Source organism: Brassica rapa, chromosome A04, assembly GCF_000309985.2.
Source record: "Brassica rapa cultivar Chiifu-401-42 chromosome A04, CAAS_Brap_v3.01, whole genome shotgun sequence".
Taxonomy (NCBI): Eukaryota; Viridiplantae; Streptophyta; class Magnoliopsida; order Brassicales; family Brassicaceae; genus Brassica; species Brassica rapa.
This window is the reverse complement of record NC_024798.2, coordinates 2,294,290-2,319,079: the sequence shown is the minus strand read 5'-3', so window position 1 is coordinate 2,319,079 and position 24,790 is coordinate 2,294,290. Positions and strand designations below refer to the sequence as shown.

General features: G+C 34.3%; 4 protein-coding genes, 1 non-coding gene and 1 pseudogene across 6 annotated transcripts; 2 read left to right on the top strand and 4 right to left on the bottom strand.

Annotated features, from left to right (window-relative positions):
* Positions 1-1,646: 1,646 nt before the first annotated feature.
* Positions 1,647-4,019, bottom strand: LOC103863084. The gene is made up of 2 exons (XM_009140824.3): positions 3,326-4,019; positions 1,647-2,361 (listed from the first exon to the last, which is right to left on the bottom strand). The coding sequence occupies exons 1-2, from the start codon at positions 3,786-3,788 to the stop codon at positions 1,838-1,840; spliced, it is 987 nt and encodes a 328-aa protein (XP_009139072.1). The 5' UTR covers positions 3,789-4,019; the 3' UTR covers positions 1,647-1,837.
* A 1,603-nt stretch (positions 4,020-5,622) lies between these two features.
* Positions 5,623-16,655, bottom strand: LOC103863083 (ABSCISIC ACID-INSENSITIVE 5-like protein 2). Of its 2 annotated transcripts, XM_009140823.3 has the most exons (3): positions 13,061-16,655; positions 12,905-12,976; positions 5,623-12,513 (listed from the first exon to the last, which is right to left on the bottom strand). In XM_009140823.3, the coding sequence occupies exons 1-3, from the start codon at positions 13,715-13,717 to the stop codon at positions 12,433-12,435; spliced, it is 810 nt and encodes a 269-aa protein (XP_009139071.1). In that variant the 5' UTR covers positions 13,718-16,655; the 3' UTR covers positions 5,623-12,432. The 2 variants fall into 2 exon arrangements, with proteins under 2 accessions (XP_009139071.1, XP_033146545.1); XM_033290654.1 differs by having other exon boundaries at positions 12,905-14,299.
* Positions 6,736-10,456, top strand: LOC108871607. The gene has a single exon (XM_033290685.1). It carries the CDS (start codon positions 6,832-6,834, stop codon positions 7,030-7,032), a length of 201 nt encoding a protein of 66 aa, XP_033146576.1. The 5' UTR covers positions 6,736-6,831; the 3' UTR covers positions 7,033-10,456.
* LOC117133832 lies at positions 10,603-10,797 on the bottom strand. Its single transcript, XR_004457875.1, has one exon. It is a non-coding gene; the product is annotated as a U2 spliceosomal RNA (small nuclear RNA).
* On the bottom strand, positions 14,537-16,700 carry LOC103863338 (annotated as a pseudogene).
* A 6,662-nt stretch (positions 16,701-23,362) lies between these two features.
* On the top strand, positions 23,363-24,363 carry LOC103863082 (calmodulin-binding protein 25-like). Its single transcript, XM_009140822.3, has one exon. It carries the CDS (start codon positions 23,495-23,497, stop codon positions 24,194-24,196), a length of 702 nt encoding a protein of 233 aa, XP_009139070.2. The 5' UTR covers positions 23,363-23,494; the 3' UTR covers positions 24,197-24,363.
* The last annotated feature ends 427 nt before the right edge of the window (positions 24,364-24,790 follow it).

The following is a 24,790-nucleotide window of genomic DNA, read 5'->3' as shown; positions in this document are numbered from 1 at the left end:
ACTGTTGACTTCAGTATAATGTCCATTTATGATTAGTTCACTATCACCATTCAAATTTATTTGAATTATGATTCTTTTTCCCAAATGTTTACAACTCCTTAGAATAGTTAGAATACATCAAATCAATTTCCTACTAGGATTATTTGATGAATTGCAAGAAACATAATCATGTAAATTTTTTCTTTTTTTTTTAAAACACTAGATAGTAACTAAAAATTATTCAGACTTAGACGAGGTTTCTACAAATTATATGTTTGTTTATTATATATATACTAATATTTATTATGTTTTAATATAAATTTATGTGTTATAATTATAAAAACTAATTAAACAAACTTGTGAATAAAAACCAAAGTGCAGAAGTTATCACTATTTGGTTATAAATAAATTGATGGTAAAATGATATAACTAAATTAGTTATAATCCAATTTTATATTACTTGATTTAGCCGGTTTAAACTAATTAAGATCAATTTGAATCAATACAAACTGACTTGGAATAATTTAAAATGATTTGAATTGAATAAATCATATTTTAGAAAACACATAATCGATTTGACGTCTAGTCGAACGCTTCATGGACCTATCTTTTTCGAAAACATTAATTTACGTATACAAAGAATGTTTACCTATACCAAAGCAAATCTGAGCTATAGATCATAGAAATAGGGGTGGGCATTTCGGTTTAGTTTCGGGTTCGGTTTGGGTTCGATTTGGTTTGGGTAATTTGGGTTTTATAAAACTCAAACCAATTAAAACCAAAGTAGCTTTGGTTTGGGTTCAGTTTGGGTTTAATTCGGTTCGGTTCAGTTCGGTTTGGTTTAGATTTAGTTCGGTTTACATTATTATGGTCTAGTTTGGTTCGGTGTAGTTCGGGTTGGTTATAAAATATGAAGGCATCAGTTTTATACTTTAATTAAAAAATAATCAACTCATAAACGATAGAGTGAGAATATAAAAACTTATGCTATATGATTTTACATATAATAGTATTATTTGAATCGTATTTATAATTTTTTTATATATAATTTTTTATATATAATAGTCATTTACGTACATGCAAAATATGAGTTATAGATTGAAGAATAGTCATTTACGTACATATCAGTTGGTAAAAACATTTCAGCATTAATTCTACATGCTATAATAGCATTTAATGCTGAAATTATTCCGATCCATCTTTATTTCTTCTTCTATAATAATAGAGATATTTATTTATTTTTCTCTATTTATCGAGAAAGAAATAGCATTCATCTATTTTTTTATGCTAAATTTAAAAATTATTATTTTAAAGAATACATTGGAACATATCTCACTTCCATTATAAAATTCTTCTATTTTAGAGGTGAAAATAGTAAAATACATTAGAGATGTTATAAGATGAACCTCTGACAGTGGTAGAGACCGAAAATTATTTCACAAGAGGTCAATTTGATAATAATGTATTTAATATGGGTCACTAATCCAATTCATCAAAATTACAAGATACAAGGAATTTTTTTTTGTCATGGTTCACATAGGTCATATGACCACCCTGGTGCTATGCTGGCTCAGCCACTGACCTCTGGTTTCAAATTTTGGAAGTTTACATTCTTTTCTAAGGGGACCAGTGAAATTGTTTGCATGAACATATGCTCGTGCAAATAGTGAAACCTCACAAGATAAATTAAAAATATACACACTATTAAACCCAACCATTTGCACCCTCTTGAAATATACTGTATGTCTTATTAGATTATTAATTGAACAAACTTATAAAATAAGAGCTACAAAACGCGTTGTAGGTGAAAACTCTCGCGACTATGACATTCAAAGAACCTAAGAGTAGATCGATCACATCAAAACACTAATCTTCTTCGACACGCGTCGAGCGGAAGTGAGTTGGTACTCCCACGTCGGATGTGTCGGCGTCCACTTCCTTCGCCGTAACAATCAGTATACTTATGACACTCGTTGTCGTAGTAGTTAGAGAAGGAGGAGAGCTCGTGAACGGTCTCCGCGATTAAATCCCGACAAATGTGGTCATGAATGGCCAAACCGATCTTAACGACCTCTCTTCGTTGACCAGATGCCACGTCATCACAAACCTGGTTCACGCTCTCCATCAAGCCCCTTCTTACCTTCCGCACCATGATTGGCGTGGTGTCACGTGTCTCTATCGTTGCTGTCCTGGAAATGACGTCATGAATGGCGTAATGTTCCGGTCTAGAGATTAGATTAATGTGGTTGACTTTGTAAGTTCTGTTGTCTTTGTACTCATGATCGTTCTTCATCACCTTCGACAACATTGTTGTGTCCGTGTCTGTTTCGTGTACTGTCGCCTTCATGTTCTTATCCGTTTGCGTCCCCACGACGACATCTCCTGTCATTGGGTAAGCAAATACAATAATTTATACGACAAAATTTGTTTAGTATATTATCTATTTTATCATTGTCGTTGTCAAAAATAAATATTAGGTAAACAAAATCCTTATTGTATATACCTATCACAATAAGACCAAGCATCTACTAATTACAAAGTTGATTTCATCCATGTTTTTTAAATTAGAAAAATACATACATTCTTAAAATTTCCCTTTTAAATAGCAGAAAATATTTTTGAAGCTACAGAAAAAAAATAAAAAACGTTTTCTTGGTTGTTTTCTTATGTATAATTCCACAAAGAAAAAGTTTACATAAATTATGTGCTCTGCAGAATCATTTTGCTTAAAAAGTGGTATACTTGATTTGGTACCATTCAACAGTTTGTGGGTCAGAATCAGGAATAAATCAAATAATGAGTGGGGGCCCAAATGATGGAGAAAGTAAAAGTGGGCTTCATGAATAAAGCAATAAAGCCCCCTAAAAGCTGTTTCTTCCTTCATTATTTGTCTAACATGCCTCTTTCTCCACTCTCTTTTGCACTTTAATTAGACATAAATCATGTTAGATCATTAGACTAAGACTAAACGTCACTACTAATTATTCCCTAATATTTTGACTTAATATCAATTTGAGCATTATTCTCAATGACAATTGCCAACAACTTTGAAGTGACAATGACAAATGTGACTCAATCAAGTAACACATTCCATGCATGCATGAAACTGTTAGAGCAATTACATTTGTTTATCTCTATATATTCATATTAACGAAAAAAAAAAAAATGATGAGACTGTCTTCCACTATTGGACATACTCATCACTTCCCCACCACTATTTGGCATTCTCATTCTGCTATGTTAACTTAGGTTAAGTATAGTTTATCAGTTTAATTTTGCGATTAATATTTAGTGAATGTATAACATGATAAGATGCATTTATTAACATGAGAACCGAGAAACTCACCGGTGCTACAGAACTTGAAACTATCACGCGCCATCGGCGGTGAAACCTCAAGTTTCTTGTGAAGAAGGTAACTGGTTTTGATGACGTTGATGGTTCTTTGCAGCTCCTCTAAGTCCCTATCGCATTTCTCTAACGCTCCGACAAGACTCACCCTCGCCGCATCTCCCTCCACTCCTTCCTTGCGTGGAAGCGGCGGCTCGACGACTCCTCCGCCATCTCGGTCTGATGTATCATCTGGAGGAGAAGCGTAGATGACCGTTCTTTGTTCTTGTTTTTTAGAGCCCTGGGTGATGGATTTGCGGCGGTTGGAGGAGAAGTTGAAGGTGGAGAGGAAAAGGTTGAAGAATCCAGGGAGGCAGCCGGAGGATACGGCCGAGGAGTTTGAAGTTCTCCGAGAAGGATTATGAGCCTCCCGCCATGAAGATGAAGGAGAAAACAAGCTCTCTTGTTTACTCTTCTTCATTACTCCTTTGTCTTTTGTTTCTTTCTGACTTCTTTGTGTTCTCTCTATCTAAAACCTTAAACTCCCATCGATAATGTATTTTTATTCACTCCAACGGTAATTAGAACACTATACCCTTTTGTTATTTAGGTTTTTATTTTCTTTATTATTTCTTTCTTATCTCTTTTATTTTACGTTTTTATGCTTTAAGCTTGGTCCACTGGCACATGGCAAATACTGAATTACCAGTGTTTTTTACAATTATAATATACTAGGTGATTCTATAATAATAATTGATTGATATTTACTTTTAATTTTAAATTAATTTATAATTTATATGCATCATTTATATTTATAATATTATATTACTTTAATAATATATATGATTTTATATATGTTATATATATCTAATCAGTTTTTTTTTATTTTTACAGTTGATTTAGTTATCATTTGAGTAATTTGGATTGCATCTCTGAATTCAACTATAATATTTCTTATTCTAAATATATTAAAAAATTTAATAATTTTTTATTTGCATTTAGGTAGCTGTTATCTTAGATATGTGAATATATTTTATGAAGATTGTGTATAACTTAATAAATATATGCTTAGAATAAAATAAAAAATAATTTCAAGTGTGTGATTCCAAATTACATAAATTAATATAACGATAATATTCTCAAGTCTCATACATATATATAAAATTTAGAAAAGAACTAAATTGTAACAGTTGGTTAATATTTTATTTTCATGCATATATATATATATATATATATATATTTATTTTTTTCATTACTATTTTTATAAAATTATATATTTTTATCGTAGTTAAATCTATGATTTTAGATATAAATTGGATTAGTTGAGTCACTCATATTGTGACCATATTGAGTTACATATATTCTTTCAAATTAAAAATAAAGTTGAAATATTTTTTTATAATTAAGTCAAATAAAATCAATTTTATTTATCGTTTAAATGTGCATGTATTTTCATAATATTTATCAAGTTATATGTTGATTTTTTAAAAAAAATATTATAAAATAAAGCGATCCTCAATAGAAAGTTACATACATAAGTAGGTGATACATTTTTAGAAGCTCATGAACATATATTAATATTTACAATAATTAAAATATTTTATAAATTCTAAATAACTTTATGCCTTTGATTTATTGAATGGAAACTGAAATTTATTTTAAATAATTTTAAAAATGACATTTCAGATTTGCTTTGGTATTTTGATTATGTTTATATTAAGTTCCACAAATATAAAAAAATAAAATTTAAAATAAAATTTAATATTAAGAAAACAAATAACTTTAATAATGATAAAATATAATATATCTACCTCATTAAACTATTTTGTAACTATTTGATCAAACAATTTTTATTTTTAGTTTTTAATATCTCTTAAAAATAAGGAGTAAACAAAATTGTGATTGTACTTGAAAATAATATTATATAAGTAAAATATAATTTATCGATATTTTTTTGCTGTAATTGGAAGATATTATAGTCAACTAAATATATGAAAAATAAATAAAAAAAACTTCAATAATACTAATTATAAACTATTTTAGTCAATTAAACAATATGAGTTTATGTTACTTAATTATTTTATGTAATCATCTAAGAAAATAGATAGATATATAAAAATATTTCTATTACTTTGAATTTTTTTTGTATTGTTTAAAACTATGTTTTAAAACAAATTTTATTTCTTTTTCTAATATCAAGATTATATGTGTAAATCATTTTCAATGAAAATCACATTATATACAAATTTATATTTTTCATTTAAGAAAATACAGATATAAAGAAAATATTGATTACTTCAAAAGTATATTTCATGTTATTTAAAAATATTTTTTAAATGTGATATTACTATTTTGTGAACTTTTTTTTATATGAAATCATATTATATATACATATATTTTCGTGTTTCAATTCATTTTTTAACTTTATTAAAAATATCCTTTTTATTATATTTTTGGAAATTTTTTTAAAAGGAATCTAAATAAAAAATAATATTTAATATTTTAATTCATTAAAGGTATCAGTATAATCAACCATCGTGAGCGTTAATGTGAGAACGACACATAGAAAACTGACTTCTCAATTAATATTATAGAGATAGTTAATATAATGTTTTCCCCACTCCACTCCACTCCATTCCTCTTCTTTTTCCTTTTTGTATAAAGAAATTTACGATAAAATATTTCTCTTTAATTTCAGTGAAAAAAAAAATAAAAAATAATATTTTTATTATTCAAATTTTCAACTATCACCAATGAAGCTTAACTGTATATATTATTTAAACAGAAAACACACAAAGATTTTGGTGATGGATACAAATACATAAAGATTTTGGTCATATATCATAGAACATCCTTGTTTTGAATGAAAAAGACTACAGTGCTATTCTCAAAAAAAAAAAATACTACAGTGCTAACTGCAACCAAGGGTTCTTCAATGTCAACCAGACAAACATGTAAGTTAACCGATAGTGACGTATCAGTCAATTGAAGGAGCAAATCCTGTAAGACAGTGAACGAATAAGTACAAGCTTAGATGTCCTTGTTCTGATCCAATGGTGAGAAGTTTAGAGTTTTGGCTTTTCTGAATACAAGTTATGAAAACCAGTAAGCTTTATGTACTTGACACTTTGGACAAGAGACCTTGAGTTGCTGTCATAGTGCAAAGCCCATCTTGAGTTGATATATAGTATTTGAGAAGAAACCCTAAAATCTTTGTTCTCTGTAGAAAAGTTGCTGCGGTAGATCTTCTCGAGCTGCGCATAGGACATACCACAAAGCCCATTAGACAGTCCCATCTTGAGTTTATATATACTTGAGAAGAAACCCTTTGCTTTCACTGCAAGGAACTTTTTGCTTTCTCTGCAAGGTGCATGTTCCTTTAAAAGAAACCCTATTGTTCTTTCTTTAGAAAAGTACTCTTTTCGGCGTTTCAGACTAGGTCAGTGATTTCAACATCTCTCTTGATGTTTTGATTGTAAAACATTTCTGATTCTTTTGAATTTATTCTGGTTTTGACATTTTTAATGTTAACAAGGATGGAAAAGTACGAGGCGGCACCTGTTGAGCTCCTAGCATCTAAAATATCGGTATGGTGGGACATCACCAGCTGTCCGGTTCCCGAAGGTTATGATCCTCGTCTTGTCCGTAAGACTATAGAATCAAAGTTAAAGAAGACATGCTACAGTGGTCCTCTCACCATCACTTCCCTTGGCAACCTAAACTGATGAAGTCCTGCAAGCCTACTCTTCCACTGGAATAGTTCTGAAACACGACCCATTCATTGAATCTTCTTATTCTGAAGGAGGTGTAGCATCATTCATTGCGGTGGAACTGTTTGGTTGGAAACTGTGGAATCTACCCCCGGCTTCAGTGGTGTTCATATCCGATCCCCAAAACATTAGCCGCTTGACTCTGCGGATGCATACTATAAATATGAGAGGATATAACATTCTTCATATATTGAAAGATACTCCTGAGCTCCCTATTAGATTTTGGGGATGGAAAAGTTTCCTGAAAGGTTGTTTTCCTCTCTCTCTCAGTTATGATGTGTTTAGTGTATCTGAACTATGTTTTGTTTTTTCTTTCCACCACAGATGCAAGAATGGGCAAGAAAATTCAGGAGGATGAGCTGGATGATTTCAATGTTGAACCTGTTGGTATTGTTTGCAGAGTATGCCATGTCCCCTATTAAACAATTTTCCAAATTTTATTTAGATTTACTCAGTTTCGTTGATGCTTAATAAAACATTGTAGAGAAATAGAAAGTTTAAGCACAAAAGAATCAAAGGTAAGTTTTACTATCTGCATTTTTTTCTTAATTGAGTTTTAAAAAAAATAAATATTTATCTATAGATTTTGAGAAATTTAAAGTATATAATGAATTTGAAAATTTAAATTGGTGAAGATGGTTTCGGAACCAGAAGAATGGCCAGCATTTGAAAGTTATCTGAAAGATATAATAGTCCTACAAAGGAGTTTTTACAACTCAGAGATCGTTCATGTACCTTGGACGGAGAATAAAAGGGCGGATAGCTTAGCACGCAGTGCTAGAAAACAACCGTCTTTCGTCGTTCACATGGATGCAGAGTTGCCGGTTTGGTTTACAGAGTCAAGTTGAGTCTGTGAATGTCTTGTTGTCAAAAAAAAAAAAAAAAAAAGAATTTGAAAATTTAAAGTATATAATGAATTTTAAAATTTTAAAAATCATTTAAATGGGTTATCAGAATCCGAACCGAACCGAACCTTTCCGAAATTTAGAAATATCCGAATGGGGATGAAATTTTGGACCCCAAAAACCCGAACGAAACATGTATAGACCCGAACCGAATCCGAATGGATACCAGAATACCCATCCCTAGATTTTACAGTGAGTAAAGTAAATCTACAGTTCTAGTTAAAATTGTAAATGGTTTGATAACTAGCCACAAATACAACTGTTTTTAATTTCTGTGAAAATATAGATAACTAGTTAACCAAAGAGCTAACTAACAACGCTATATTATGCAAAGATTAGGGAACGCTCAAGATCAAGGCACCTAACAACGCTATATTATGCAAAGATTCAGCATCAAGATCTTATGTGGGTTCAGCTCTAGTTTCTGAGGCTTTGGCAGTAAGGAACGCTCTTCGAGCAGCAGCAGCTTTGGGACTAACCACCCTCAATTTATTCTCGGACTCCCTAGTCCTCATCTCCACCCTCCTTTCAGGGTCTGATCTGAATGAGATTGTGGGTCTCCTGGTTGACCTCAGGAACCTTGCCTCTCTCTTCAATCACTTATCTTTCTCTCATGTTTCTCCTACTTGTAATGTAATGGCAGACTCCTTAGCCAAATCAGCTCTAGCAAGGCTGATGGCAGACAATGCTCTCTTTAGAGCCTAGTAGTTTTTATGAATGAAAACCCCTTTCTGATAAAAAAAAAAAAGTTAACCAAAGAGCTAAATCTCATATTGCCTTTGTGGTTTTGGGGTTTTGTGGTTTTGTATCCTATCGGTTCCTTCATTTTCTATTTAAGAGTGACGAGTAGGAAAAGCATACAAGTTCAATAATATAAAAGCAACTTGATTAGTTAGTATTGTAGACCCCTTTCTGTTGATACTTTATTGTTCAGTTAACTGCCGTCAATAGAGATTTGACTGAGCAAAATTCGAATTTAAACCTGACAGGTTTTCTGTCATCAAGTTAACCTTGCTAGTAAAACTTATCCCTCTATCTAAATCATCACTTTAAGGTTTGTACGTGTTAAGATATCAACAACTTCCTCACAGCATTGTATAAATTGAATGAATACAACATTTTTATATATTTAAAGATTCTCCTGAGTACACTGTTAAAATTTGAGGCTGTGAAGGCTTCCTGCAAGGTTGTTGTCCTATGTCTCTCTGTCGCTCTCTCATGTTTTGTGCATATGAACTATGTTTTGTTTTTTTCCCATCACATATGCAATAATGGTCAAGAAAGTTCAGGAGGAGGAGAAGTTCAAAGTTGAACCTGGTAGTATTTTCTGCACAGTATGCAATAAATATTAATGAATGAAATGGAATTAAGCATCCTTTGCTTGCTTGCCTCCTCTCTCTTGCTTGTATCACAAACCCTCTTTATCAAAAACTGTTATTGGTTGTCAACCCAGGTATTTGGGAAAATCACTCGGCGTCTAACCAAGGTCGACCCAAGATGATGAGAAGTATAGAGCTTACCGAAAATTTACCCAAGACCAAAGGCAAGTTTTAGAAGAAAAAGACATGTCTGATTTCCCCCCATAAACAATGCAAATTTTAGTTAGATTTGCTAACTTTGGTTGATGCTTAATAATACATTGTAGAGAAAGAGAAAGTTCAAGAGTAAGGACCAAGGAATCAAGGGCAAGTTTTCTCTTTTATTTTTGAGTCTTAAAACAAATATATATTTTTTTTCACTTTGTCTCTCAACTTGACTCCAAATATGATTTTTGTAGGGAAGAACTTGAATTTACTCGCTTTGGTGGATGCTTTATAAACATAGTAGAAAAAAAGAGACAGTTTAAGAATAATGATCATGATGAAGTAAGGAATCAAAGTGAACAAGAGGAAGAATAAGTTGAATGAGACAACCACAAAATGAGCTTCTAAACCAGGAAGAAAGCCAAAACATACATTACGGTTTTTTCTTACTAAAGGTTGGTCCATTGGCACATGCCAAAAACTGAAATAAAAATGCTTTTACTATTACAATATATACCATTAGACATATTTTGACGTCTAGCTATTAGACATAATTTTTTCCCCCTTTTTTTGTGGTTTTCTACGTTTTCTTTTGTTAAAAGAGAAAATACATATATATTTTGGTCATATCACATAAATGCATCCTTGGTTTGATTGTAAACTGGTTCTAACAGATGATACTGATCTATAATCAACACCTGTCGAGATAATTCACTTCTCAAACCCACAATTTAGTTAGCAAACCAAGCGCTCGTAGCTTGGTGGTAAAGGAGGTACAGCTGTACTGCCCGCCATCCGGGTTCGAGTCTTGGTCACAACGGATTTAACATCTCTTCCGTTGGGGCGCTGGACCCCTTTCGGGGGGATAGTTGGGAATGTGACTACCCAGATACCAGAGTTATCAAAAAAAAAAAAAAAAATTTAGTTAGCAAAATTAGATATAATTCGGACCAAACTGATAAAAGAAACAGTTACGTGGGCTAAAAGTCTTTTTTTTTGTCACATTTGGGCTAAAAGTCTAACAAAACATTACCCGTGCCATACAGCCCTATGTCAATTGGATTGGTTTAAATTTAAAAAATTGGACTTAAATAATGATGGGTTGAGCCAGGTCCATGCAGCAGTGCAACGCATGGACGACTATTGAAAGTCCAGATAGCAAGCTATCTTAGTGGGTTTTCTCCCTAAAAAATAGAGTTAATATCGTGTGGACCGATGGCCTACATATCAGATATTAAACTGATAAAAACAGATACTACACTTGATCTTAGCCAAAAAACCGAGAAAGGTATGAATTGTTAAGTTTGACTCGGCTTCTTTATATAGTACAAAGCTTACATCCCTCTTGCTTTGGCTTACCGATGTGGGACTTAAAAAAGACACTATCTATTAGACACTCAAAAACGACGTCGAGTCAACACTGTCTTCTTCTTCGGTTCGTTCAATATACTCGTCTTGGGTTTTTCTTTCTGGTTCTTGTCAGAGATTTCAAAAGCATCGTCGTCTGGGTTTGGAACAGTTTTGAAGAAGAACACAAATGTTCCGTCTTGTTTCTGCCTTTGTTTGCTCTTTTGGCATTGATTTTCAGAACTATGTAGATACTTTAAGCTAAGTGATTTGTGCGCACATAGAGTTCATAAAAATCATATCTTTGTTAACTTCTCAACAGATTATTAAAAAAACAGAGCAATGGGAAACAATGTTTCAGAGAATCAATGCTATTACAAACTACAATGACAGCCAACACAGCAGATAGAACATCCCAGTCTCCTGTTTGTCCTATAAACGTAGAGAAAGCAGTTGCAGAGTAGAATCCCACCAAGAGAAAGAGCAGCTTCTTGGGAGATCTTTCTTTATCTCCTGAATTTCACCAGAAGCTTAGTTCTGAGATCTTGTATGGCTTTGATTAGTCTCGGACGTCTATAGCTTTTATCATTTGAAGAACCGGATGGTGGATCTAATCTGCCCCCACCAACCGAGCTCATGTTTGTTGTACATGCCATTCTCCTGGAGAATGCAAAAGACACAGTTAAAAATAGATACTAGAAAGATGAATTTAATCATAAGATCTTTAAGACACAAGAATCGATAAGCAGAAGTGTGCAGAAGAAAAAACTTACATAAGAATCTGAAACACTTAGAAACTCAAGGACCTTACTACTCTTTAATACAATGAATCATGGCTTAGATATAATCTACTCTGACTTAACCATGAATTAGTAGCTGGTTCATGTTCTGTCTGGGACAAGGGTTCTAAGAAATAATGAGATTAGCAGTGAGCATTATTAGCAAGAATCTTCATTGTAGCTACTTCCTAGACACACACTGTTTGAGCACATCCAATGAAACATCTAAAGAAAATAAAGTTTTATTTAAGAGACAATCAATGTGTTTGGTTCCTACTACAAGCTGATAAACAAAGACCTAGCCTTAAACAGTTCAAGTAATTGAACTCAATAACAACACAACCTCAGTATATTAAATCCCATGATTTTGTCATACAGGTATGTAATACAGGTTCCTTATGGCATTGGGTTTTGTTATGAAAGCATTTGTCAAAGAGTAGCCTAGTTTAACATCAAGCTTGGCTATTGCTGAACATATATAGTAAACAAGTTCTTATGATGAAAGTTAGCTGTATGATCCATCTTCAAACAGTTTTCCTTCCTGTGTGATCCATGTTACAGACTGTGTCTATTGTTGTAATCTTCTTCTGCTCAACATCTTAATTTGATAATCAACACACTCAAGAAAAAAGATTGTTGTTGCTACTAAAAATAACTCTTAAATGTTTTTAAAAAAAGTTTAACAGAATTGCTCTAAGACAAAAAAAGTCTACCGAATGTACAAACAAACAAACAAAAGCTGTTTTCCTCTCTCTTTTTTTATAAGCAAACCGGCACAAAAACAAAAACATAGTTTTGAGATCAGAAAGGAGCTGAGCTTGTTCGTCTGAGTTGCCGCTTGGGATCTGGCGGTGGTGCACTTGGTAGTATCTTCTCTACCTCCTGCAAAGTAAAGAAAACAACACCTAATCAATATAAGGTTTTGCTATGAAAGAAGATATGTCCGCCATGTGTTCTCTTGTGTCCAATGATGACTAACAAGAAGCAAAGAAACAATAAAGACTTAACCTTTCAGAGGCCTATATAGTTAGGGAGCAAAGAAACAACAAAGCTTAAGCCTATACACACTTTCTATAACTCATGGTTTATTCATATAGTCTATTGTCTACTATGCTTGTGCGCAGTTCCATACTTTACTATATCTTCTATCATCTATCATTCCCTCTAATTCAAATCCAAAACTTAATACATGACAGTTCTCACTACTAATGACTTAGTCCTATCAATGCATTTGTACAACCAAAAGAGCCAATCCAAAGCAGCAAAACATTACCTTTTGCCTCCTTAGTCTTTCGTTTTCTTCTTCTAACCGTGAAACTTTGATCTCTAGCTCCTGAGTGTAAGCCTGCTCTTCATCAAACACCCAAACGTTACACACCAAAAAAGAGAAAGGCAATGCATTTGCAATTACATAAAGTTGTTTTCTCACCTGTTTCCTAGCACGAGAACGAGCAGCAGACTCTCTATTCTTGATCATCCTCTTCTGCTTCCTCTCAACAGTCTTCTCCACAACCTCCCCTGAAGCCACCCTCTTCCTCCCCGGAGTCTGCGTATCATACAAACCCCCCATCAGAGACGTCTGAGACACCATCGCTTGCATGTCAGCCACCGGATACGGCATAAAAGACTGCCCCTGCAGCATCGACGGCAGCTGATGGTACTGAACCCACGGACCAGCCTGAGGTATGTTCTGTCCTAAACCAGTAACCGTCTCAGTCACAACTCCTGCTTTCAATAACAAATCCTCAAGCGTCATTTCACCAAGCGTAGGCTCCTTATGAGCATTATTACTACCTCCATTAGTGTTTTGCTGAATGTCTTTCCAGACTTCCTCGACAGTCTTCTTGCTGAGATCCCGAGGCAGAGTCAAACTCCCCTGACGAGAGAGACCACCACCACCCTCCTGAGTAGTGTCACCGTTCGAATCCACGGAACAGACGCTCTTGAGAAGCTCATCAAGGTTCATGCTTCCGAGGGCTTTACCGGAGCCACCTAAATGGGTTTGGACCTCGTCGAGAGTTAAGCTGTAAAGAGAGGAGCCTTGCCTATTCAAGGAATGAGATTTGGGTTCCCTCTGAGAATCCATTAACAACCTAAAAGATTGAAACTTTTAATCTCAAATTTCAAATCGAGGAGGGGAAAGTAACCCTTTTTTACTGAGGTCGAGTTGTGGAGCATGCAATTTAAAAGGGTCTTGGGAACTGCATGCAGCATCGGGTGGCTAGCGAATGCAGATGCAGAATCTTGCGAGGAGGAAGAGATTAGTGGAAAAGGTAGGATCTTTGGACAAGGGTTGAACGAATTTGAGCTTAAAGAGGATCAGATCTATGGAAGAAAGATTTGGGTTTTTATTTCTTTAAGTGGTGAGTGGGAGAGAAAAGAGAAATGATTAAGTGCAGATAGAGAGATAGAGAGATTTTACAAAGCAGACCTAAACTCTCTGTGTGTTTGTGTGTGACTCTCTCTCTCTCTCTCTCTCTCTCTCTCTCTCTCTCTCTCTCTCTCTCTCTCTCTCTCTCTCTCTCTCTCTCTCTCTCTCTTTTTTTTTTTCTTTTGTTTCGCGCAGGAGAGGAAGTGAGAGGAAACCTTTTGATTGAGGAAGTGTCACTTCGATACTGTTTACTTTCAAAGATTAGTTTATTTTAATAATAATTGTGATTAGTGGTTAGGTTAATTTGATGAAGATTTCGAGTTTATTCCCTCGAAATATACACTACGCTACATAGTCTACATGTGCTAGTTAGACTTCAATCAATTCAGCTTTTAGTTTTCCTATTTAGGCATCTAAATAGTTATCAAAGTTGGATTCATCTTTCAGTAAACTAAAACTTGGAAAGCACATTCTAGATATGTAAAGATGTAACTGCAAACATTCACATGTAGTCTGCAGAAAACACAGCTCAAAAGTGTTGTGAAACTGCCACTGGAGACAGATTTTGAAGTATATAGGATTCAACGGAGAACGAACATAGTTTCTTTCCCTTTCAAGTTTCAATCACTGGCCAAGATGGGATACAAAAATTTAATAGCGCAAAGATATATGGCTGTTTTGACAACAAGATCAGCAGTAAGATTCTTTAACTTCTTGTCTTCTACAGATTTAAACTGAGACTCCAAAGTTCTCCATGGCTCCGGAATATCTCTTATGTACGTCTTGCCCATGTGGTTGGTGGGATCTTTAACAGCTTGCATGAGGACCTTGGAATCACTCCGAGCCAGACCTCTCGGAGACAACCTGAGGCATTGCCAATACAAGAGCAGCAGTTGGCTCCAGACTGGATAGGAAAGAGGGGCTTGGCTCCGAACCACCTGAGCATACCCGTGTTATCCCTTAGAACGCAAAACCATGAAACCGTAAAGCAGAGAGGTCGAAAAGAACTTATTTATAAAATTGGGAAAAACTAGAATTTGATAAGACAAGAGAATAGTTGTGATATTAAGTTTTACAAATGAAAGTTCTATAGAGATGTTTCAGAAAATTGAAAAATATAGATATTAAATCTGAAAATACTACAAAGTTTTTAGGAATGGCATAAAAGATAGTTGGTGAAAATAAAAACTTTTATGAGTTTGGCCTTATGAGCAACCAAAGAGTAAACTTTTCATAAAGACTTCAATTGCATCAGCTCCTTAATAAACTTCAGAAGAATCACCAAGCCAATATTAAAACACTGTTTTCGGATATCTGCACAATCAGTTGAAGGAAAATAAGAAAAACCTTTTCACAAATCTCAATCAGCCGAAAACAGAAAACCCTTCAGAAAAACAGTTAAAAGTAACAAAGCCGTTACAAAGAAAATTGCAAAAGTAACGTCTCTTATCATGTAACTGATGCAAACACACACCGGGCAGGAAGCAAAACGTGTAGATTAAGACACAGAAAGTTCCTGTGTCGGTTCCATGTAAAGTATATACTAAGGAGACGACATTCATTGCTATACCTGAGGGGGCACATGATACATCTAGTGGCTCATGTAAGGAGAGTATTGTCCAAAACCATGTTGCCCTCTGCCTTTACCGCCCTGGCCAAGTGGTGGAGTCTGATAGTTAGGTATTGCACCAGGTGACATACTGTGAGTACCAAATGATCCCAACCAAGCCTGACCAAGTGCCGGATTAAACCCCAAACCAGCTCCCTGCGACACTAACAAAGCAGTCAAAGCCTGTCCAATAGCTGGGTCCACCCCTTGCGCTGGAGCACCCATCCCAGCTTGGTTACCAGCCACAAAACCACCAGGTGCACCGTAACGAGGATTGTTGTGACTGGGAGTGTCAAACTGCTGCTGCTTCCCCTGTTTGGGACCATCTACAGCCTTCTGACAATGCAAAACATGCCCCTCAAACGTCTTATGCGGCTCCTACAAAGCCCTCTTGGCACTCTCACCACTCTTATACACAAAAAGACAAAACCCTTTATGCCTCCCAGTAAACTTATCGTGACCCAACGGACCTTCCTCAACCTCACCAAACCTCGAGAAAAACGCCAGCAGCCTCTCCGGATCAAGCTCCGCTCCAACATTACTAACATAAATCTTCCTCTGAGTATGCTCCACACTCAAACCCTCAACCACGGGTCCTTTACAAGCAAACTGACACGACGTCATACGGCTCCCAATCTTCTTCTGAGGCTGCTTAAGCGCGTTGCGAGCGCCTGATCTCGACTTAAACAGAATAAAGCCGTAGCCTTTGGACTTCGATCTCTCCGTGTTGATTGAAAGCTTCGATTAGGGTTTCAGTTGTGGTGTCCCACCCGAGTCCGTGGACGAAGATCTTGCGGTGAGATGGGTCTTCGTCTGCTACTTCGCGGATTCGATTCGCGACGTCGGGGTGGTTATTCGCCGCTTGTTTGAGGAGATCTAGAAGCTGTTCCTTCGAGAACGGTTCCAATAGATCCTGAATCGGCTCGTCCTCACCTGGATCGCCGTTTGCTTGATTAACCTGATCATTGGTTTCAATTTGTTCCTCATCGTTAGAGGGTTCGAGCTCTCTCTTCTTAGTAATGGTGTAAATCATTATGGAGGAGACGAGTATCAATATGGAGATTTTAGGGTTTCGAAATTTTCCTCTTTGGTTTCTCCTTTTTTCTCCTCTTTGGTTTCTCCTAAACGAAAGAAACTGATTCTCTTCCTCATCTACGCCATATGAATGAGGTATTGTCTCCTAATTTACCATTTTACCCCTAACCATTTAAACTATAGGCCAATGTTATTATTGAGCTTTAAGTTAAAAGGCCCATTGATAAGCTCAGGGGTTGAGCTTACCTGTGTAGAACAGAAATGGGAGAAGATAGAGGAAGAGCAAGGGGAGAAGAGAATCGAGAGAGGAAGAAATTAGGGTTTAACCCAGTTTTGATTATGATCGTAATTCGATACCTTTCTCTGATATATTTTCGAGTACATATAGTTGTGTAAAAGGCATAAACAATAATTAAATAAATAAAGTAAACGAGGCCCAATTGTTGGTCCATCTTCATAAGTCCGTTTCGTATCACCCATTTACGAAAAAATGAAAACAAGAATAACGTAGCATGGACCGAGTGGAATTCATTCCAAATCTGAAGCAAACAATAATACTCAGTCTCAAAGGGCTAGATGCAAGGATGCACACAGAAAACTATTGTCTTCTCTCTTGGAAAAATGCTTGATTGGAGCTAAGCTCACAAATGAGATGAAATCGATGAGACAACTCACAAAGAGATGTCTTCTAGCTGAAGACTTGGATGTAACTTGGATATGAAGGTTATTTAGATCATGTACGTTTAAAAGTAGGCAGACTATAATTAAATATCACTATTGTTCGTTCGTTTTTAATGGTGTTTCTGCTAGTGTTAGTCATTGTGATTAATCGCTTGGTTATTCGTATACCGATCACACGTAATTTGTTGTTTTTTTTATTTATCATTTAAATGTTGAATCAAAATTCTAAAAGAACTAGTATGACTAAAATTCTAAGTCATTGTGATTAATAGCTCGTACAACAAATTGTTGTTGCTGTTGTAAACAAACATGGATATTGTCTCTAAAACCAAGATAATGAAACTTAATTCTTGCAATAAACAACATTTAATGCAGCAAGTCAGCAACTCCAACATCATCTTAGTCGTCTACCGGTTTGCTGACACGTAGGCATTCATAAATGGTTCCATCATAGTTCTTCGCTGATAATCCCAACTTAGATTTAATAGTACATCCCATATTCGAAACTGTGCTAGGCGCTAGTCGACAGTAAGACGGCCCCTAGAGATTTACCAAAAATCAGAAAGTACTCGGGGTCTAATTTTAAATATATTTTAATATATTTATAATATGTTTAGCTAATTTTAAACATGATGACATAAGTTCTTAGACATAATTATATAATTTTTTATAGATAATCTTAAACAGTCTCTTTTTGATTTGTCGAACATTTAGATAAGAGTTTATTTGATACGGAAAATTCCTCAAATCTAGTATGTATGTGTTTATTTTGGGTTTGAATAATGGTTTTCGATTTGATACCTAATTGTAATTATTTGGTAATGTATAATTACACAAATCTATCGATAATGAATAAAAATAATAAACCGCATTTCAACTTTATGCGGTTAAAAAAAATTTATGCGGATCAATGCAGGAATTACACGGATCAACGCGGGTGGAGAAATTACACTGGTCAACACAGATCAATATCTTACTTCACCGATTTGGTCATATTCGTCTGTGGTCAAGCTCCAAACAACGTCTAGGGGACTGCGGTTTTGAACAGGGTACATCCTAATAGGATTTTACCAAAAGCAAAAAATAGTTCTTTCCCCACAGTCAATCCAACTTGTTAAGACAAATCCCAGAAGCAATTCAGTTTCAGCGAAGAGCCTAGTTCTACCAATTGGGCCCAGATTTAATTAGCCCATTCATGTGAAAGATGTTAAACTCAACTGGTCCTACTACATATCAGATTTAATTGCTTTTCTATAAAAAGAGACAATATGGCAGACTTTTTTAGGAAAAGAAAAGGAATCTTAATTGTTTTAAGGCGCAAGCAGCTTGGGCAACAAGAGTGGGCAGTTCTCGGGAGCCATGAAGAAACTTTGGGCGCAATGCATCTGACACGACCGCTCCTTCGAGTCAACATTCTCACGTGTCCCTCTCTCTTTTTGTTTCAAACTTTGCTTTTTTATCGATCAGTTTTGAATTATTTTAACATTAAACTATACAAATAATAACTAATATAAACATTAGTATAATTTAAACGCCTCTCGTCATGATACCATCATGATTACATCGTTTCTAAAAGCTGACGCCATCGCTGGCGTCTCTTGACTTTTGTTCCTCCCATAATAAAAGACAGTGCTGTATTTTTCTAATGACTATAAATCAGTAAGACTTTCCACTTTTATTTTATTTTGGTGTATTTAAAATTATGAGCATAATGGTACAAAATGTAACAGATAGCATTTCGTAGGAAAATTATCCATAATCTGATTTTTTTGGTGGGTTTTGCTTTCTACTTGAGACCCACTTAACTCATATTACAATTTACCAATGTAAGTAAATCTTAATTGGGATGATATAAACTTCCTTTAACCAAGAACAAAAAATATATAAAAGTTTCGAACAGAGAGTAAAATGAGTTTCAAAATTCATTGACCTATAATTAAGCAGTTTCATTGGTGAAAGAGACCTCTTGAACGCAGGTGAGTCGTCGCAACGAATTCGAATATCTAAGATCGTAGTAAACTAATATTACTACTAATAGTATTATTTAATTGACACCAAGCTGACTAAATGAAAAAAGTTATAGGTCTTAGTTGCTGATATTGATGTGTTTCTCAGCTTCTCAGAATGGTTAATTGTCAATGATCGGGACTATGCAAGTGTTGTACAACTAATATTGTGTGCTGACTCGTTATTATTTATAACTTTTATAAGTATCAATTTCTTAAATAAACGAAAATCATTTTAACTGTTAATATATGAACAAACAGTTCATTTTAAAATATAGTAGTATGTTTTATGTGTTTCTTTTTAAACTCTTCGTTTTTATGTGTTAAAAAGTGATATATTTCTAAACGGATAAAACTGGGTAAAAATTACTCCTTCCGTTTTTTATATAAAATTTTATAAAAAAAATTTGGTCAATTTGTATGATGTTTTGAATTTTTTTATGTAAAAGTATTAAAATAAATGATTAAAATATTAAAAGTTAATGTGTGTTTTTTTGTCTTATTTGTTCAGAATAGCAATGATTAATTACTTTTGGTTATTTTTGTTGTCATCAAGTGTTTTTAATATAAATAAACTATTTCTTAATTTGTATGTTTATGGTAAAATATCATATAAAAGATATCTTAAAACTTTATAAGTTTATGTGATGTTAATTGATTACTTATTTTATTTTTGTGCTTATGATGCGAAACCCTTAATGATTGTACCTAAACGAATAAAATCGATAGAACAATGCCTACGTCATCCAAATTTGATGACTTCAATAATTGACCACTAAAATCAAAGGCACAACAAGGAGAGCTATGTAAAAGATTGGTCCATCTGTTTTTTTCTTCTTCTTATGGTCCACTTCTTCTCTTTAGATCAAAAACACAAAATGAATTGTCTGGCTTTATATATTAAATTTTTTGATCCATACAATTTGGATATATATTGATAAACCAAGATAGTTTTCTTCACGCAATTAGATTCATACTGACCACGCAATATATTACCCTTCGATTAAATGTTAATTTTTGCCAGCGCAGTGAACTAATATGCTTACCAAATAAATTCATAAGAAGAAGAGGCAATAATTCTTTACAAAAAAGAAAAGAAAAAGAAGATGCAATAACAAATACTGAAAATATTTAAGGGAGTTAAAAGATCAAGAAGTAATGATAAAAAACAGCGGCGCACAAAAAAATTAATGGATTAATGCTTTCAATACCAATTGTTGTTACCTCTTTCATGACTTATAAATATAAAACGGTAGTATAAGAGTTTTATTGATAACGATTACAAGTGATACTGGTGGTACTGGTACCATGTGTAATTGCATTAAACAAAGATATCTATTGCATTCAGTTCAACTGAGATTGAGATATGAAATATTCACGTAGTAATGAGAATGAAAACTATATAGAAAAATGAGACTTTAGCTTTATTAGTATCATATGTGTTCTCAAATTTCATACTTGTGATAATCAAGATTTTGAGTTTAGAATAACATAATTAGGTACATTTCCAGACGAAATATATCTGATTGGAAACAGATGAAGTAGAGTAGAATATTATTTTTATTTGACATCACAAGACCAAGATTCTGCGATTGACAATACTAGGAACTTGCGATGAAAGAGGCACGCGACAAGTTGTAAGGGAATACTGAAAATCACGACTTATTATATAGTATGATTTAAACATTTGTGCTAAATAATTAGCAAGTGAAATCAACAAGAAGAGAAGTTGCACAAATAATACGGAAGCTTTTTGTACCATTAAAATGTTACAAAATTTAAAATCTAATCTAATCAATCACTAAAACATTAAAATGTTTTTCTTTTTCAATGGAGGCTTCTACTTTAGTGAACTTGACGGATATATAATAAGAGGTTAACAAAAGTTAATCTGATCTATTTTAGTTAGATACACATATACAGATATATACATGCAATATTATAACTATAAAGATAATTATTCAGCAAAAGGAAAAGAAAAGACTATTTGATAGGTTATAGAATATAAAAAACAAAGACATGTGCAAATGAATTAGTTTTTCTTTTCTTATTGAAAAGAAAAAGGAGAAAAATAAGAATGGGTCGGAGGTGAACACTGTAAAGATAACGAGCAGGATGAGACATAGGGAGACGTGAGACGCGTTTTGCATAAAGAAAAAAGATGGCGAGGCGAATAATCATTTCAGATACCCCATGCATGATTCATGCAAAAGTCTCATAGTCAGTCACGACTCCCACGTTACAGTTTCATTTATAATTTTAGAACATATAATAATACAAACTACACTTATAACAAGTGTGCTTTTGAAAAAGAAGTATCGCTTTTGACACACTTGTTAGTTTCAGTTACATACTACTAATTAATTTAATTTGCATGTATGTGATAGGATTATAAATTTTAAAGAAATAGATGTCCAGTATAGTCCATGCATGTGTAAGAAAATTAAAAAGCAATTCATGATTTAATATGTTCTCAGATAAAGTTTCACATGGTATCAAATAGCATTCACATTGGGGATCATGCTAACTATAAAGCCCAATCCTTTTAAATATTTATTCAGAATCTACTTGATCCCAAATCAATGTCTCATTTATAAAGCATAATTCAGCTACTATATACAGTAAAAGACTTTCTTTCTTCTGTTGAAATATGTTTTTATTACGGGGTAGAAGAAATATGTCGAAATTTGAAGTTGGGGGGGGGGGGGGGGGGGGGGGGGGGATTTGTCAGTATTTGGAGAATTCATATCAACATTTTAATAACTATATATATATTCTATTTAATATTTTAAATAGATAATTATCCGACTTTGCTGTATATCAGTGTTGATTTGGAAATATTCACCTTTATTATACAATATAAAACATATAAAAAGAGTATAAATTGGCAGTTTTTGGTGGAAGTAAAAGTCCATAACCTTATGACTTTGACTCAACATATGTAAAAATTGCTTTAATTAATTTATAGATTGTTCAGGATCAATTGAGAAAAACTACATGTTTAGGGTTTAAATATCATAGTGATCGTCAATAAAATATAACCAGTGTTTGTGTATATTTTATGCTGTCAATTTTTATCAGGAAAAATTTGGTGTTGTCATTGTTAAAACCACTATATGAAATTACTCAACTTTAACTTAGATTTTATTTACCCATTGACAATAGGAAAATTTGCAATTTAAAATAAAGGAAATATCAAGAAACATTGAATAGGTCAAACTCTTGGTATCTAGTGTAGAACGTTAAAGGAGAGTGACTCAATAACGTACGTAGTATAGTTGTTGAATGGGTCAAACCATGGATGGTTGGATTTATTATCAAATATTATTTTAAAGTTCTTCCTTGCAATCTTAGATATGTATGTTTGTTTCATTGTTTGTAGGTTGGTATAAGATTTAGACAGACACAAAAAAAGTTAGATAAGTGTACAATGTCGCACTATAATTAGAGCTAAAAACTATAATTAGAGCTATACACACAGATTAAAAATATTTATTTTCTTACATTTTCTTACATTTTTTTACATTTTCTTAACAAAAACATCATTAATTATTCATCTAATTACAAATCAATTAATAACAAAATAGAAGATATAATATTTATGGTAATATAACAAAAAGATTAATAAATTAAAAAATTAAAAACGTCATTTATTTTGGAACAATTTTTTTCTCTAAAATGTCATGTATTAAAAAATAGAGGGAGTAAAAGCAACAAAATATATTGCATTACAAATTTTATAACTTAATAAAAATGAATAAGAATGATGCAATTAATAACGCTAAAAATAACTCTGGACATCCGACCTCAAGTATGAAGATTGGGGACGTCATTATCGTTAATTAATACGGGATAAGTTGGGTCATGGACTCATGGGTTTAATCAATTAAGACCGTAGACCAAACAGAGCTGAGTCAGACATCCGTACAACACTGCTGACGCGTGTCTTACTTTATCTCTCTCTCCTCTCTACGCGTTTTCTCTCTCCACCCTCCCCCTCTCCGCCGTCCTATTTATTATCTCTCCTCCGCCTTCATTCTTTCACTCTCTAACTTCATCCCCCACTCCTATAAAAAAAAAACAAGAGGGCTCCAAAATTCTATATTCGTTTTTTTACCGTCTTAGAACTCGATTTTCACTGTGGTTAAAAAAAATTAAAACATGGCGTCGTCTGATGGATTAGCGAGCGTTGAGCCTTGGTCGTTCCGACAAAGCTTCAACATCGACTCCTGGTTACTTCCTGATCACGACAGTGACATACTCGCCAAAGCTCTTCACAGATCCATCTCCACATCCACACCCACCGATCCTTTTTCTCCCTCGGCTTACTTCGACTCCGCCGCTGTCTCCGATCTTTCTCCTCCGCAAACCCTCTCTAACGTATCCTTCGCCTCAGATCCGGACATCTCCGGCGCTGGTGGGGCGAAGCGGAAGCGTGGTCCTGGCGTCGCCGGAGATAAACCAGCTAAACGCCGATCTCGAGTCTCGACGAAGAAGTCTCAGACAACGTTTATTACGGCGGACGCGGCTAACTTCCGGCAGATGGTTCAGCAAGTCACCGGCGCGAAGTTCATCGGCTCTTCCTCCCACGGCATTTTCCCTCCGATCGTGAAACCGGAGCCGCATAGGCTCGCTAGCAGGCTACCACCACCGTCGTCCTCGGCTGTTCCCACGCTTGATACGTCGTCGTTTTTGTCGAACCATCACCAGGAGAACATGGTCAACGATTTTAGCTCTGTTTCAGCACCGGCGAGTTCGTTTTTTCAGTCAAGTACGGTGAAGGCCGGTGTTAGTGGTGGCGGTGGCTCCGCCGTGGAGCTGGATAGTTACTTCCCGACGCTTGAGTCGTGGAAAGTTATGTGATCGAATCGGATTTATAAGTTAGTGTTTGTAGATGTAGTCCCCTGTATCTCTCTGTGTTTGGTTATGAACATCTTGTTATCATCCTGAGCTTTGTGGCTATGGAGTCTCTTGTTCATACTGTTGGGGGATTAATGAATCAATGGTTAATGGCAATTTTTAATTTTTTTTGTTGCAATTAACAAAATAATACAGAAGCTAAAGAATATCTTTCTTGACGGTCCCATGGACATGTTGTCAATATCACACATAAGACAATCATATACGTTACCACCACCACAGTTTTTTTTTTGATAAAATTACCACCACCACAGTTATGTATTCATTACTGATAGTCTGATACAAATCCATATAGTTTTCTTTAATTTTTAATACCAGAAACTGATGCAAAAGAAAAGCTTAGTGCAACTAAACAGTTTATACAAAAAAGAATGTTATCTTCCACGAACTACACCCGTGAGACCATGTCAAAGTAAACGATAGTGCTAGAACCCAAGTCAAAAGATTACATCGTAACAAAAGGTTAAAAACACTCGTAATGGGTTTGGTGATCAGACAAAAGAATCAAAGAAAATAGAATATTTAATCCAAAAAGGT